This window comes from Miniopterus schreibersii (assembly GCF_964146895.1).
Source record: "Miniopterus schreibersii genome assembly, chromosome: 2".
Lineage (NCBI taxonomy): Eukaryota > Metazoa > Chordata > Mammalia > Chiroptera > Miniopteridae > Miniopterus > Miniopterus schreibersii.
This window is the reverse complement of record NC_138102.1, coordinates 1,037,295-1,052,241: the sequence shown is the minus strand read 5'-3', so window position 1 is coordinate 1,052,241 and position 14,947 is coordinate 1,037,295. Positions and strand designations below refer to the sequence as shown.

General features: G+C 51.8%; 1 protein-coding gene across 1 annotated transcript in view; it reads left to right on the top strand.

Moving 5' to 3' along the window:
* Window positions 1–14,947, top strand: part of CSMD1 (CUB and Sushi multiple domains 1) — a 1,001,626-nt gene that overhangs the window by 757,677 nt on the left and 229,002 nt on the right. Inside the window, exon 10 of the mRNA XM_081129106.1 lies at window positions 10,527–10,648. Coding sequence (XP_080985232.1) covers window positions 10,527–10,648 — 122 coding nt within the window. The remainder of the gene's footprint in view (window positions 1–10,526; window positions 10,649–14,947) is intronic.

Sequence of the window (14,947 nt, the reverse complement as noted above, 5' to 3'; positions counted from 1 at the left end):
GGGACAAAGCGTGGCACCGTCCTGCTTTCAGAGAAGGGACAGTATTGCATTGTCCCTGTGTGGAGCCTGTGACCCGTCCTGCAGAACTGTGGGGAGCCGAACAGGAAACCAAGGGCTGTTTAATGTGGAAAAATTAACAAAATCCAAAGAAAACTAAGATATTTTTGTTTTGTTTTGCTTTGCATTTTGGCAATAAAATAACTTATGCAAATTGATAGTTTTGAGATAAGAAAAAAGTAGCACTAAGTTGATCAGGAGTAAAAGGCCGGTTTCGTATATTATAAGTCTTTCCTTATGGTCTATTTTGGGTGAATAGACTTATACATTTTTAAACAATGTAGGTTAAATCTTGCAAAGCAGAGTAGTTACCAAATACATTGCTGGCTTCATCTAAGGTAAAAATAGTGTTGCAGAATTTCCCCTAGTGGACCCCTTACCTGTACCCACCTGTGGCTTTGAGCATGTAGAGCAGAGAGTGATGCAGCATCTCTGGGCACAGAGGGTAGAGCAGAGTGTGGTCAGGCTACAGGTGGGTGGTTGGGCTGCAGGTGGGTGGTCCAGTGCAGGTGGATGGTTGGGCTGCAGGTGGGTGGCCCAGTGCAGGTGGGTGTTTGGGCTGCAGGTGGGTGGTCCAGTACAGGTGGGTGGTTGGGCTGCAGGTGGGTGGTCCAGTGCAGGTGAGTGTTCCTAGGACATGGAGATCTTCACAGAGAAACACCAATCTCCAGTCAAGCCAATGTGAATGGCTACTTTGTATACTGTGTCATACTAAAATGTGACATTATTAGGTTTCAAAGGAACTGCAGGAAAATTTATGTTCCTACCAAGTGTTGGTAATATTCAATGCTCCCAGTCATAAATGAGGCCGTGTCACAGATGCTGGAGTTCCCCTAAGGAAAGTAATACACTTTTATTCTTTACCGCGCTTCCTGCTCTTGTATCCCTGCAACATATGTCATTACTTTAAAGGCGAGACTGGACACAGCTGGTAAATGTACATCTGTTTTAAATTGTTACAGTAACATAAAGGAAATGTGTGCATAGGGTATCATTGGATTCTCATCTGATTTATTAATCCATGACTTTTCCCTTCGTTGCCCTGAATCTCATCTCACACTCAGACGCTTTCTCAGTGCCCGGCCCAAGTTATAACCAGACTGGGCCTCCAGCCCTCAGGGGCTTATCTCTTCACAGACAGCCTAGCAGACAGCTGCTCCCTCCTGGCCAAGGGCTCGTCTCCTCCCTCCGTCCTGCTCAGCCCCAGGCTCCTGCCCCTGGAGGTAATTAGAGGAGGCGTCTGTCCACGCCCTGCTCTCCTACATTCCTGTCCCACGGTCATAGTGTTGAAGACGAAAGCTCTCCCGTGAGGCCTTTGCTGTGTGGCCTGCTTCATTTGGTGCCCTTGAAAGTCCCACGGCCACTCCGACGTGTCTTTCGTGTCCAAAACCAGAGGGTCAGCGTATTTGTCTTCTTTCCCCTCCCAGCCGGGAGTCTCTTGTTTTCCTTAAACTGGAGGCCCCTTCGTTTCCAGGGACAAATCCCTTGGTTCTTGCTCAATGTATTGCTTTTAAATTTCTGAAATAACGAGCAGCCATAGCTGGAAGTAAATCTTAAGACAGTGTCTTCTCGCAAGAAGCATTTATCGGACCCATGTGCCTTCACTAGAGCTGACTGCCTCGGGAACCATAACAAGCAGTGTTTTAAAGTTTTAACAAAATGTATATTTGAGCACATTTGCAACAGTAAAACATTAGACCATAAAAATTAAGCATAAATCCTGAAGCCTCCTTAACAGAAGACTCTGAGATAAACTCTTTAGAATTAGGTAATAAAAATTATGTGATAAAAATCCAAGCCCGAGAGGAGCTTAAGCCCAATGGAAAAGGTTTCTCCCTGCTGAAGGGCTTCGGGGCCAGGCAGTGCGGGCGGACGGGGGCTCTGTGTGGGGACGAAGCTGTCCTCACCCCCGCCGCCCTGTCACCCCGTGTCCGGGCCTCACCCGTGGTCCCAGGTGCCGCCACACCCCAGGGAGGAGGGTGGAGGCGGCAGGAGGAGCAGGTTGGCGTGGGGGCCGTACCCTCAGGAGCCTCCAGGCCGCCTCGCCCGCCCCGCCGCTCCACCCCATCGGCGAACCCAGCCAGGCGACGGCTGCCTTTCCGTGAAGCCTGGGAGTGGAATCTTCACCGCGGGCGGTGGAGGAGACAGCGAGCAGCCCCGCTTCTACGGAAGGGGCACAATTAGGGGAAACGGCAGCCCCTGCGGGGGGCGCGCTCTGCAGGGAGAGGCCGGACGTGTCCCTGAAGACGTGTCCCGGCTGTTTTACCCCCTGTGCCCTCCGAGGCCTCAGGAGCAGAGGGAGCAGGTGCGTCAGGCCGTCGGGCCCGGCTTGGGTCCCTGCGCGTTGTGCCAGCACAGGACTGCAGCTGTGAGCCACACGCATGAAAACAAACCTGGAGCTGCGTGTGCACAAATGCCCCCTGTCCCAGACTGAACACGGCCCGTCTGTCAGTAGCACCGCGAAGTAAGAGACTGTCCCCCGCCTCAGCCCTCCGTTACCCTTCTCTGACCTCACAGGTGGCCGCTGCTTCCTCAGGGCCAGCAGAACATCCCTGAAAGCGTGTCGCTGTGTGACACCCAGTGATCACAGGCAACACGACCCACTCAGCTCCTCACACGGATGGACGCCAGATGCGTTAGTGCCCTGGGGCTGCTCCCAGAGAGGAGATCTCCATCTGAAATACCTCGTAGCCAGATTTAAAAAGAAATGGGTAGAATGAATTTTAATAGCATATTTTATTTAACCCAGTATTGCAAAAAATACTATAATTTTAGCATAGGATCAATATAAAGATTCTAGGGAGGCGTTTCCCAGTCTCTCTCTCACACTGTGGGCTGCAAATCCAGGGCGCAGTTCATACCCGGAGCAAGTCTCGGCTCAGACCAGCCATGGGCCGCGTGCTCAGTGGTCACCTCCGAGGGCTCCGCCCATGCTCCTGGCTCTCATCTTCACTGTGCAAAGCAGTCAGCACCCCCGGGGGGCAGGAAGAAATGAGCTCAGGGAGTCATGACCCACCTCTGGGCTGGCCGCTCTCTCTGCAGAACATCAATTAAAACCCATAAGATTTCCAGGTTGGCAACATTTAGGAACCCCGAGTCTGCGATCATTAGCAGGCTTCATTTTATTACTTTTTAAAATTCATCTTTATTGTTGAAAGTATGACAGATGTCCCCTTTCTCCCCACATTGGTCCCCTCCACCAGGCATCTGCCCCCAGACCTTCCCCACAGTGCTGTCTGTGTCCGTGGGTTTTGCGTATATGTGTCTAAGTTCTTAGGCTAATCTCTGCCCACCCACCCACCCACCCGCCTTCCCTCTCAGATTCCTCAGCAGACTTTGCAGTGTCTCCTTGGCTTCAGTGACTGATTCGTTCATTTTAGAAGAGCTAAAAAAGAAACTTAAAGTGAAGCCTTTATAACTATTTCTATAAAAACATAGCTTCAGATAGCTGACCTGTGGGTAACGTGAGACTTAACAGCGCGTCAGTGCTGCCCACGCAGACTGGGGATGTTCACTCAGCCATCGTAGCCCCTGTAGGCCAAGGTCGGGTCCAAGTCCAGGCTCCTCTCTGTGCTTTCTCCATAGTAAACTGTGGAAGGAGAGCACTGTGGCTCTTCCAGGTTCATGCTGAGCCTTTAGAGCAGCCCTCGCATCGGTCTCCTCGGCCACGTATTCTAAGCCCAGCCATTGATCAAGGGCAATAAAATGCTCTGGTGTGAGCGCCACGCTCGTTACAAGATTTCAGATCAGTGAATTAAGCAAGGGCGGGGGCTCAGGTCTCCTCTCCACGAAGGGTCTCTGACTCCTAAGTAATTACTTCGTCTCCGCTGCGGAAGGAGCATCTGAGGGGCGCTTGATAAATCGCCCGAATCTGAAGCGATCTGTCCGATCTGGACGCTGGTGTTGGTGGCCAGCGCTCACATTAGCTAATTAGCTGTGAGGGTGGGACGTTTCCTTTCCTCCTGTTAGCAATCCGAGGAGCCGGTGTCAGAGCTCAGGAATCGTACGAGTGAATTTGTTGGAAATTACGCCTACATCTTTTAGGGTTAGGAAAACGGCCATCATGAGTTTCTCAGGGCAAATGGGACAAGCTGTTTAAAACCGTGTAAGTCTCTTTAACTGGCAGTAAATTTTATTTATTTATTATTTGTTTGTTTGTTTATTTATTATTTTTTAAATATGTTTTTATTGACTTTAGAGAGGGAGAGAGAGGGAAGGAGAGATAGAAACACAGATGAGAAACATCAATCAGCTGCCCCCTCGGGGGATGGAGCCCACAACCCGGGAACTGAACCTGTGACCTTGTGGTTCATAGGTCAATATTCAACCACTGAGCCACCCCAGCCGGGCCGGCAGTAAATTTTTAAAATAAGCAAACAAAAACGAAGAGGTTACAGTTTTCTTTTTAAGTAAAATGATCCAGCTGGCATTTCAATATTTAGGGGACATGTGCATATAAATTTCCTTTAGTGCTCATACACTTTGATCTGCGGTCTTAATATTTTCCCTGCTCGCTGAGTTGAAAGGGCACCTGGAGAAAAGTGGAGTTTCACTCACCATCCTAACTGCGGTCACATGGAAGCCAGTTAGATCCCCTGAGGGTCACAGAACAAAGGTGTTATTACCTGTGGATTCTGGATCAGGTTAGCTAAGAACTACCCTCGCTTGTCACTGACCGAGGCCTTCGTGGTTCACTCTCCCCACCCCTGGGTTCTGGCTGAAGTGACCCTTTAAACAGCAGTGAAAAGGCCATTTGTAGCTGAAAGATGGTTCCTTATTCTGCCAGACTTGAGGCCTAGAGTCCGTTCTAAGATTATATGTTATGTCTTTATTACTTTATCATGAAGCTGTAACCTCAGAGATTTACAGAAACACACCCACTTTTAACTTTTATTTTAATTCTAGTAAATTCAGGGGGAGGGGGAGATCTGTTGTTGCTTGTGGACTCCTAAGGTTCTATAGTTTTTACTTGAATTCACTTGGGAAAAACCATGTTTTTCCTCTTTATTTTTATGAAGTTATTGGAAATGATAAAGCTTATGTTTACACCACTGTCAAATCCTATTGACCTGGAAACGAGTGTAGACTGGGTGCTAATCGTGTTCCCAGGACATGCCAAGAAGGTTTCCGACTTGGCTCCCGTGGCCTGTTTTCCTTTCACCCGGCACACGTTTCCCAGAGGCCCGGGGGTCTCCATCCTGCAGCCTTCACCAGTTTTCATCTCACCCAAATTCCTCCCTGACCCCCATCTCCCACCGCAAGCCCTCTCCAGGTACCCCGGAGCCCTCTGCCTTTCTGTGAATGTCCTGGCCTGAGATGCTCGCGTGTCTGCTGGTGAACTGCCTGATGACGGCAGGGATTTGGTTTGTTCTGTGTCTGCTGCAACCTCAGTGCCCGACCCAGTGCCCAGCCCCCAGCAAGCCGTCAGGCCCTTTCTCTGGGCCCTGGGTTGGGCCCGGCGGCTGGGAGTGTGCTGAGCGCTTCGCTTGCTTCCTCCCCTCAATCCTGACAACTGTCACAGACGCCGCAGTGAGCACAGTAACTGAACAAACTGAGACGCTCAGAGCGGCATCATCTGAGGTTCGACACCCAGACACTGCGTGAGCCCGGCCGGGAGCCAGGCGTGGTGAAGGAAAGCGAGCGCTTCCCTGGCCGACACCCTTTCTCCATTTCGGGTGAGGCTCTATGTAAAATCTGTGGTTGATGAAAACCCTTTTTTCTAAAAACATCCAAGAAGGAGATTATGCAATATAATGACAAATTTTCTTGAAAAAAGCTTCAGATGTGAGTTCTGATGTCCTATTAATTTAAATTTAGTCATTTAGAATATAATTTATTTGGTTAAGTAGTTATGATAGACGAGTAAAGATTCCTGGAAATGAGTTTACGTAAATAGATAAATTATTACTTCATATTACAGAAGATAAATTAGGTGAAACGTGTGTTTTGTACTCAGTAAGTATATTGATTAAATAGAGAAATGGCACATATTGGCATTCAAAATCACTTAGTCCCCCCCCTTGCACTTTCCCTCTTGATTTATTATATTTCCAATTACCATTTTGTGAATTCTCATTTTATTTCAAAACATAGAAGACATAAGTAAAATTTCAGCTTACAGATTTACACCCTGTCGTGGGAGTTATATTAGCGGAACCCGAGGTCCCGGTTACTGCCAAAGACCTTTCATGGGTCATCATTAAGCCTTTATGTACACGTTGCTTCAGAGCAGATGTTGTAAATTTCCAAAAAGATAGAGAAAAGGGAGAAGTCCTGCAGTTACTTAAGTATAATATATATAAGCGCGTGTACATATTTCAATTAGGGGAATGCATCTGAATCTTGCTGTAAAAACTTGATGGGCCCCGGCACTCTGTGGTCGATGACGTGTGTCTGTCAAAGACTTTGTTGACCAATTGAACACACGTTCGCCCCAGAAGCTGCTTTTCAGGACGAGGTTCCCCATCCCCGGGGGCACTGACGTTGCTCAGTCACCACCCAGAGGGGTTTGCACCAGAAGGTCTCAGCTGCCACCCGGTCCGGTCCCGGGGGAGGGAGAGCGCAGGGAGCCGGCCAGGAGCCCGGCGGTGGGAAGAGGCGGGCGAGGTGACGGAGCCTCGGGTGTCTGGTCCCCGAGCAGGTCGCACAGCCTTGCCTTACCTCAGTGCTGTCTCATGAACCCCCGGAAGACACGTTCATGCCTAGGCATAGTCCAGAGGCAGCTGGCAAATCAGCACAGATGTGCTCTGTTGTTAAACTGATTCCAGCCACCCACCTTCTTCAGGGGGTCTGGAGCGGGGCCCCGGTTCCCTCGGCACCAGCGTTTCTTCCTGTCCCCAGTCACCGAGCAGGGTCTTAGGCCAGACGCCCGAACGGTCACTCCCGCGGCCTCTGGACCACACGCTCTCACTCAGCGGCCCTCTTGGCCTTGGTCACCTCCCCCCTCAGGCTGTTCTGTGATTGTCTCCAGCTGTTCTTTCCAAACATTGACTTTTTAAGGAATTTAACATGCAGTGGACATGAAAACATTGACTCCAGGTGCTTGAGGCGGATGGAGGTGGGTGATGCTGGGTGTGACTGAGGAAGCACTTTGGCTTTTCTCTCCACTGGAAAATTCAGAAAGTACCATTTATTATAACCCTCCCCACCCTAGAACACTAAGGAGAAAGGAAACCCCGGGCACAGGTGTCCCGCGGGCGATGGACAGGTTAGCGTGTGGTCTGGACTTAACCCGCCCTGTGGACGTGGCTCACAGAGTTCACGGTAACACACGTCCCTTGTTATTTGATGAACGTCACACATAAGTGTTTGAGCTTCGAGTGGCTGCCAGGGGAGACTGAGGGTTATCTGTGGGTGGCAGGGAAGCTGTGATACAAGAAAATGCTACCTAAGAGTCCTAACTGGTGTGATGCTGGGAGGTGCTGGGGAGCAGGTGGCTGGGGTGGGGCGGCCTCGAGGGCAGAGACGGGGCGTGGAGCTAGCTGAGCCTTTCAGCAGTTTCTAAGCAGGGGATTTAAATTACATACATATAGTTAGATCATATTAAAGTTTTACATCTATTCAAAACCGACAAGTATTTACGGGGAAAACTATCACATGTCAGAATTGTTCTAACTGCTGAGGTTACACCAGCAACCGAAGCAGAAAAACATGACTGTCCTGAGAAGCTCACAACTTCACTTTCAGCTGATTATTTCGATGGCTTGGTTAAAAGCGTCGGCAAAAAGAGTTAAATTTTTTTACTTATTACAAAATTGTCTTGTAAAGGTGGAGGTATAGTTATAAGAAAAAAGAAAACTTCTCTTAAGAATTAATTTGGTGACATTAGGTGAGAAATATCTCAGAAGGGACTGGATTCACAGCTCCCTCCACATGAAACACAGTGTCATGTTCACATCAAGTGTGGAAAATGTGCTGGTTTCCTATAAATATTCTTCTAATAGTCATGTCCCTGGAAATCCTATTTCCCTCGGCAATGGGTAAGAGGGATTCCTGAAGGAGCTGGGGACCAATTTTAACAGTCAAGCTGGAGGTCACCCTTCGAAGCTGCCGGGGGGACACAGGCACTGAAGGTGTCAGATGGGGGGACACAGGCACTGAAGGTGTCAGACGGGGGACACAGGCATTGAAGGTGTCAGACGGGGGGACACAGGCACTGAAGGTGTCAGACGGGGGGACACAGGCACTGAAGGTGTCAGACGGGGGGACACAGGCACTGAAGGTGAAGGAACGGAGCTCGTTCGCTCCTGCTGCACAAATTCCTCAGACGTATTTTCCAAAATATGAGATACTTAGAATGGCACTTGGATAATATCAATCAAAATTAAGTCAACAAATATATTTGAGTAAAACTATATTATGTTTAATATCAGCCCTTCGGTATGAAATGTTACAAAGCATGGCTACAAAATACAAAAGTATTTTAACTAAAATCGTACTGATGGAAACGTTTCTTCTAAGATTTTCTAATTAATACCATTCACATTCTACTGCTTTTGGAAAATCTTACATCTGAAGTTCACGCTCCCCTGGAGAAGATGCTTCTAAGAACAGGTCCCTTAGCGGGTGAAGTGTTAGCATGTAGGAGGCGCCCGTGTTCCTGCGCAATGGGGGTAAACGACCTTGTGATCGATGACACGCCTACTGGGTTTTGAAACCCAGATCGTCTTTGATTCATCTTAAGAAACGTTTGTTTGGAAAGCAAATGCCGTTTTTTAAAAACTTGATTATATAGGTTTTAGCACATCAATGTAGAGTAGGTTAGTTTTTAGTGAATTATTTTCATCATACGTAGATATCCAGCAGCCGAAAAGCTGTCTGAAGGAATCTCACATTTTCCTCTGTTAACAACCACAGACCCCGGGTTCGGGGCCGAAGAGAACAGGTCATTACGGGAAGGAGGCTGTTCCCCGGGTCAGGGAACCCGCAGCTTGTAAAGCGGGTGGATCTGTGAACGAACGGCTGCAGGAACAGGCGTAATCTATATTACTTCTGTTTCAGGATGAATGGGAAGGAAAGATGCCCTTTCCTGGGGACAGTTAGCAGTCGCTCGATTACAGGGTTTCTCCCAGCGCCCCCCACCCTGTGGCCCTGGGAGCCCAGAGTCCTGTTCTGTGTTGTTTTCCGGGACGGCGCTTGGCGGGCAGGGGCCTCGCAGCCGGGGGGGGGGGTCGTGATGAGGGTGCAGCCCCCCCGGTGGCAGCTCGACCGCTGGGCCTGATGACGTCTCGGGGAGAGGAAGCCGACCTCCTCTCAGGCTGGTGCTCAGGTGTGACGTGCGTTTTTTATTTTCTCAAACCAAGTTTGAATTATTGCTGTTCAAATGGGGGTTCAGGCTGGCATTTGATTTCTAAAAATTGTCTGTTGATTTGAAAGAAAAACAGTTCCTCCCTCAAGGAGCAGGTCGGTTGAAATATTGTAGATCTCAGACCTAGTGGCCTTCACTGGCTCCTGCCCTTCCTCCGATTTGCTCGGTCTTTGCATCTGAAGGTATTTTCCTTTTTTCCCCGTTTTCCCCATTAGTCACGCTTCTCCTTCCTTCCTTTAAACTTGCAGGTACACAGGGCGTCCCCAAAAATGTCCACACCCTTTCACAGCTGGTCGCTCACTTAATGTTCACTCCTTTTCAGGTTTAACTGATTTGAAATAATGGGTGAGGCCAGACTAAGCTTTGAATGAAGAAAACTTATCCACTAGACTTTCTTTTTTTATGGGGACACATAGAGATAAAGTTCATGATACAAAACCAGCAACAGGCAATGGACTGAGGGCGCAGACACCAAACGGAATGGTCCTTGACGTTGGCGACTCCACGGCGTTGCGTTATCAGCAGGGTCTGGGCCAGAACGGTCATCAGTGTGGAAACAGGTGTTGACAAAAAATTTACTCATTTCCGTAGATTCTTTCAAAATTTGAAAATGAACCGTGAGGGTAAACACTGACTGTCAGCACTCAGAGTGCGCGTAGGTAGTTCTGGGATGCCCCGTGCTTGAGGCTCCCGTCTGCTGCGGGCCAGGATCAGAGCCTGAGGGAGACGCTGGAGGGCCCTGTCCCTGCATCTCCCCTAAAGCGGGAGGGACGCCCCGCGGGGCTGGGCCCTTATCTGGGGCCGTGTTGGTTTGGCCGCGACGCTGGCCCGGCCTCCTGAGCCTGGGCTTTCCTCTGTCCTATGCACCCGAGCGCCTCCAAGCGTCTCCGCGACCGTCCTTGCTCCGGAGTGAGGTCTGGAGTGGGCTCGCCGCCGTGACGTTGCCCACGGTGCTGCGCCCGCTGGGCCGCAGGATCAAGCCTCGGTTTAAAACCGACGCAAACCAGGGCCCTGCGCGCCGGGCGACAGCCACTCGCCAGCTCGAGTCCGCGAAGCATTTTTGTCCAGTCGGCGAGCAGCCGGCCGAGCCCCGCGTGGCGCCGTGTCCCGGCCGCGCAGGCGGGATGCGGTGGGAAACAACGTCTCCTCCTTGTCTTTCCAGCTCGAACGTGTGGGTCGAACCTGCGCGGGCCCAGCGGCGTGATCACGTCCCCCAATTACCCGGTGCAGTACGAGGACAACGCACACTGCGTGTGGGTCATCACGGCCGCGGACCCCGGCAAGGTAAGGCCGCCCGCGTGCAGGTGCCGCCGGCCCGGCTCGCCGCGGGGAGGCGCCCCCGGTGCGGCTGTTGGGGCCGGGAGGCCGGCCTGCGGCTCGGCTGTGGGTGGGCCTCCCCGGCGTGGTCGCCGCCCGCCCGCGGGCCGTGGCCGTCTGTCCTTCCTTCCGGCTTTGCTGCGAAACCATCACGCACAGCAGCGCCGGGCTGGTCCCGGGTGCACAGCCTAGCAGCCTGACATGCGTGCGTGTGTGAAAGGGCCACCTCCGTGAGCTCGGCTCGCGCACGGCCCCCGCCAGGTGGGAATTGTTCTCTTGGCAGGAGAAGTTCTAAGACCTACTCCCTTGGCGGCTTCCGAGTGCGTCCGGGACGGTCCTGTTGACTAAGTCACCAGGCCGCGCGCACCTCCCAGGGCCTAACTGGGTTATAACTCGAAGTGTGTGGATTTCAGTTCCCCCCTCTGGTGACAGCCGCTCTACTCCCTGTTTCTGTGAGTTCTGTCTTGTGGGTTTTCGGGTTTTCGTTTTCTAGGTGACACCTGTCTGTGCCTGAGCTTCCCTCCTGTGCACGCAGGGCGCCTGGGCTGCCTCGCTGCCACAAAAGGCTCCACGTGTTAGCTCGTCCTTGGCAGTACCCCCTCGGGCATCAGGTCGACCCGTCCCAACCGTGTGTTTCTCCCTGTGACTGTTTTACTTGACTCCTGACGAAGGCCCTACCGCTTTCCAGGCCCTGCTCCCAGCCCCGGGGGCAGGTCTTCCCCCAGACGCTGTGTGACCTCGGCCAAGTAGGTTGACGTCCCTGAGCCTCAGAGCCCTCATCCGTAAAACACGTAATAATCGTGTTTCACTTTGAGGGCGTTTGAAAAGAGCCACATTAAAAGTGGGTGTGTCTGAGTAAGTGAAACATTGTTTTCCATTATAAGCTATTAATACAAAGATTGGGAACATAAATACCCATAAAAATAAATAGAATAAAACTTCTTAATAATTTGATAACTGTTTACCAAGTCACCCTATTTTTCTATCAAATGAAATTTTATTTAAATCTGCATTTAAAATGTAGGGTACATTATTAGCTTAGAGATAATTCTTCTTAGTTTGCTTTGTATTTACACACTTTTAAAAAATTGTCATGATCTGTGTGTTTGGTTTCCAGCACGTGAAATCATGTGAATTGAATTTGGGACAGTGCTGAAAGGCTTCAGGGAGGAAATACTAAAGCCATTGGTTTTCTTTGTTTGGGGGACAGATTCAGTGTTGAATTGAATTAATGGTAAAGAAATTGCATCCATTTCCATGGGGTCCAAATAAAAACAACTGTTTTATATTATGGAGATAGCAGTGTCATTGGGGCCAAAGTATCTGGTTGGGGCATTTACAAAATACTATTTGTGTTACTTCTGCAGCTTGGAGGCTGGCTGGCCTCTTTTCTTGGATACTTTTTTTTTAATAAAAAAATATTGTAAAGAAATTAATTGCATTAAATCAAGGGAATAGGTTAACTTCCATATGTTTGCCGTGGCTCTGTGAAAATGCCACAAATCTATCGCAAAGAAACACGATGTGAAAGGAGAGATGTTGTGAGGGCAGAGAAGCCCCTCCCCGGAGGCGCACAGAGCCTGCCGCCCCCCGTCTGCCCCTCAGCCTGTCCCGTGGCCCCAGCCCCACGCCCAGCTCCTCCCGACTCACCTGCCCAGGGCCCTGCTGCCCACAGACTCCGCCAGGAGCCCCCTTAGTCAGGACGACTGGGCAGGCACCTGGGCGACAGGGGGTTGTCGGCCCCCTTCGCCCACAGGGGACGGGGGCATGACCGTCCCGTCCAGTGTGTGCCCGGCGGGCATGCTGAGGGGAGGTGTGGCCTCGAGGCTCCGCTGACCACCCCCAGAGGACACAGCCAGGGGCCGCTGGGGACGCCCGAGGACCCTGGGGGCCGCTGCCTGATCGCACTAGCTGGGCCTTCTGCCCTCCTTCCCTTTCTCCCAGTTCCCTCGGGGTTCTTCCCAGTGCAGGGCCGCGAGCAAGGCCCTGCTTCGGGGGACCCTGTACGGGACAAGCTCAGACGCCCGCTAATGAGACTCTCCCCAGGGGCCTGGGTGCTGTAAAGGAGAAAACGCACGTGGACGGCTTTCAGGAGGGGGGCAGAGACTGAAATCTAGACAACACCCCAAGGGGGAGAGGTGAGGCCTGAACCCAGCAGTGTGAGGGACCCGGGCGGACAAAGGTCTCCGGTGTCTGGCAGCAGAGTCAGCAGGACGTGGTGACAGAGGGGAGGCGGGAGGCGGTTCCGGCCCCGCGGTGACATCCTGTCCCTGCTCCTCTCTCACGTGGCACCCACGTGGCTCTGGCTGCAGGTGCCTGTGTGGCGGGGAGAGGGGGTCAGGCTCCGGGCTGGCTCCGGGGAGGGGCCGCGCTCTCACCAGGACACCGTGTGTTCCAGCCTCCCGGGCGCCCGGAGCATCTGCTGTCCCCGCACAGTGACTAATAACACCCTGCCTCTCCCCACCAGATTGCTCCGGTTCTGAACAATGGTCTATAAATTCCCAACCTTGAACCCAGAGAAGGGCGTCAGAAACAGGTTTTTATGGGGAGAGACAATGTGTTTGGTTTGAGGCATAAAGAGAGTGCAGATCTGAGCGCACGCAGTGGGGGGTAAACGGGGCTCACAGGTGTCCCCAGCTGCTGAAACCGGGGTGTGCGTGACCCCAGGCGGAGCAGCCAAACGGGTCCGAGAGTCCTGCTGACGGCACCGTTCTCTCGGGGTCAGGGGCGGGCAGCCTGGGCCCCGCGGGGAGGAACGGTGCTGATCTTGCAGACGCAGGCGCCTCGGAAAGAATGTGAAAATGTGAACTACTGTGTGGTGACGTGGAGCAGACATGGGTTTCCACGGGGAGAGCCTGGCCACAAGCTGGGTCCTCAGGGAACTTGATTGTCACCTTCCACCGTTTCCAAAATTTATTTAAATCCAGGTCACAAATAGTTTCCTATACGAAAGATATGCCACCTATCTGAGTCCTGTTTCTTTCCTACACAGAGGGAACTGACTGGAATATCTCTGTCCCTGAGGCAAGCTCAGAGTCCCTGTTGCCCAAACCCTGGGCCTGACTGAAAGGACACTGAGATCCAGGGTGGGCAGCGTTTTCCCTTATTGCCAGGTGAAAACAGATGTGCGCTCACCACACCGGGCCGGCCCCTCGCTAGCGTCCCCCCTCCTGCTCGGAGCGATGCCCACTCGCTGTGGTGAGCACGGGAAGGAAACGGGCTGACAGGTTACTCGGTGCAGATCTCTGTGGCCGATGGTCACGGAAGAGCTGACTAAGAGCCAGGAGATCTTAGGGAAACATTCGTTCACATAACAAAAGGGCAGAGCCGGGCTCTTCAAGGGTTAATTCAGGAGCCTGGTAACCTTGTCGAGGGCCCAGGTGTCACCATTCTTTTCTGACCCACCATCTAGACCTTCGAAAGTGTCCCCCTCGGGTCACCAGATGAAAGGAGGCAGTTCTTTCCTAAAAACAGAGGAAGTTTTCTAGAGAGTCCATAGCCGACTCCACTTCGGGTCCAACTGAGTCGAATGCCCAGGTTCCAGCTCCCGGGGGGGCTGAGGAGGGAGTCACCTGGGAGCCAGGTGACAGGGCCGAGGGCTGGGGGCTGTGAGCGTCCACCTCCTGCAGACGTGCGGGTGTCAGAGCAGGGGAGCAGCGTCCCCACCAGGCTCCACTTTTGTTCACGGTTTGATCCAAATCTCGTTTCCCTCCTGTTTCGCCAGACGCTAGTGGGCTCATTTTAGGAGTTTCCATGTTCCCTCTTGTCTTCTGTATATTTACATAGGTTTTTGTAAAGACTTCATAGACATGCTGTCCATTCTCAGCACCCCGCAGCTGACACGTTAAGTTCCACGAGTCTCGTGTTACCAGCTTCAGACAGTCCTCTGCCTTTGCTTATTTGGGGAAATGCTCACAGGCGAGCACCCAGGTTGCCGCCAGCCCCAGGCTCCGCCTGCAGCACCATTAGACACCTGAAGGCATCTCAATTACGCAGAATTACCACCAAATTAAGCAGCAGCCACTGCCATTAAGTGTAATTAGGCCTAATCTGATTCTTTGGGAGACATTCCAAATGACAGGGTTTCTCGATTAAGCCCACGGTGATGAAGGTGCCTCACATCCCGAGCGCAGGAGAGAACGCGTCCTGTGAGGCCCCCAGACGACGGCTCCTGCTGGAGGATTCAGGGTGGGAAGTGTGGGTGCTCCTCCGTGTGTGTGATGGGCTTGGTCAGCTTTAGAGAAATAAGATAGAATAGAAAACACC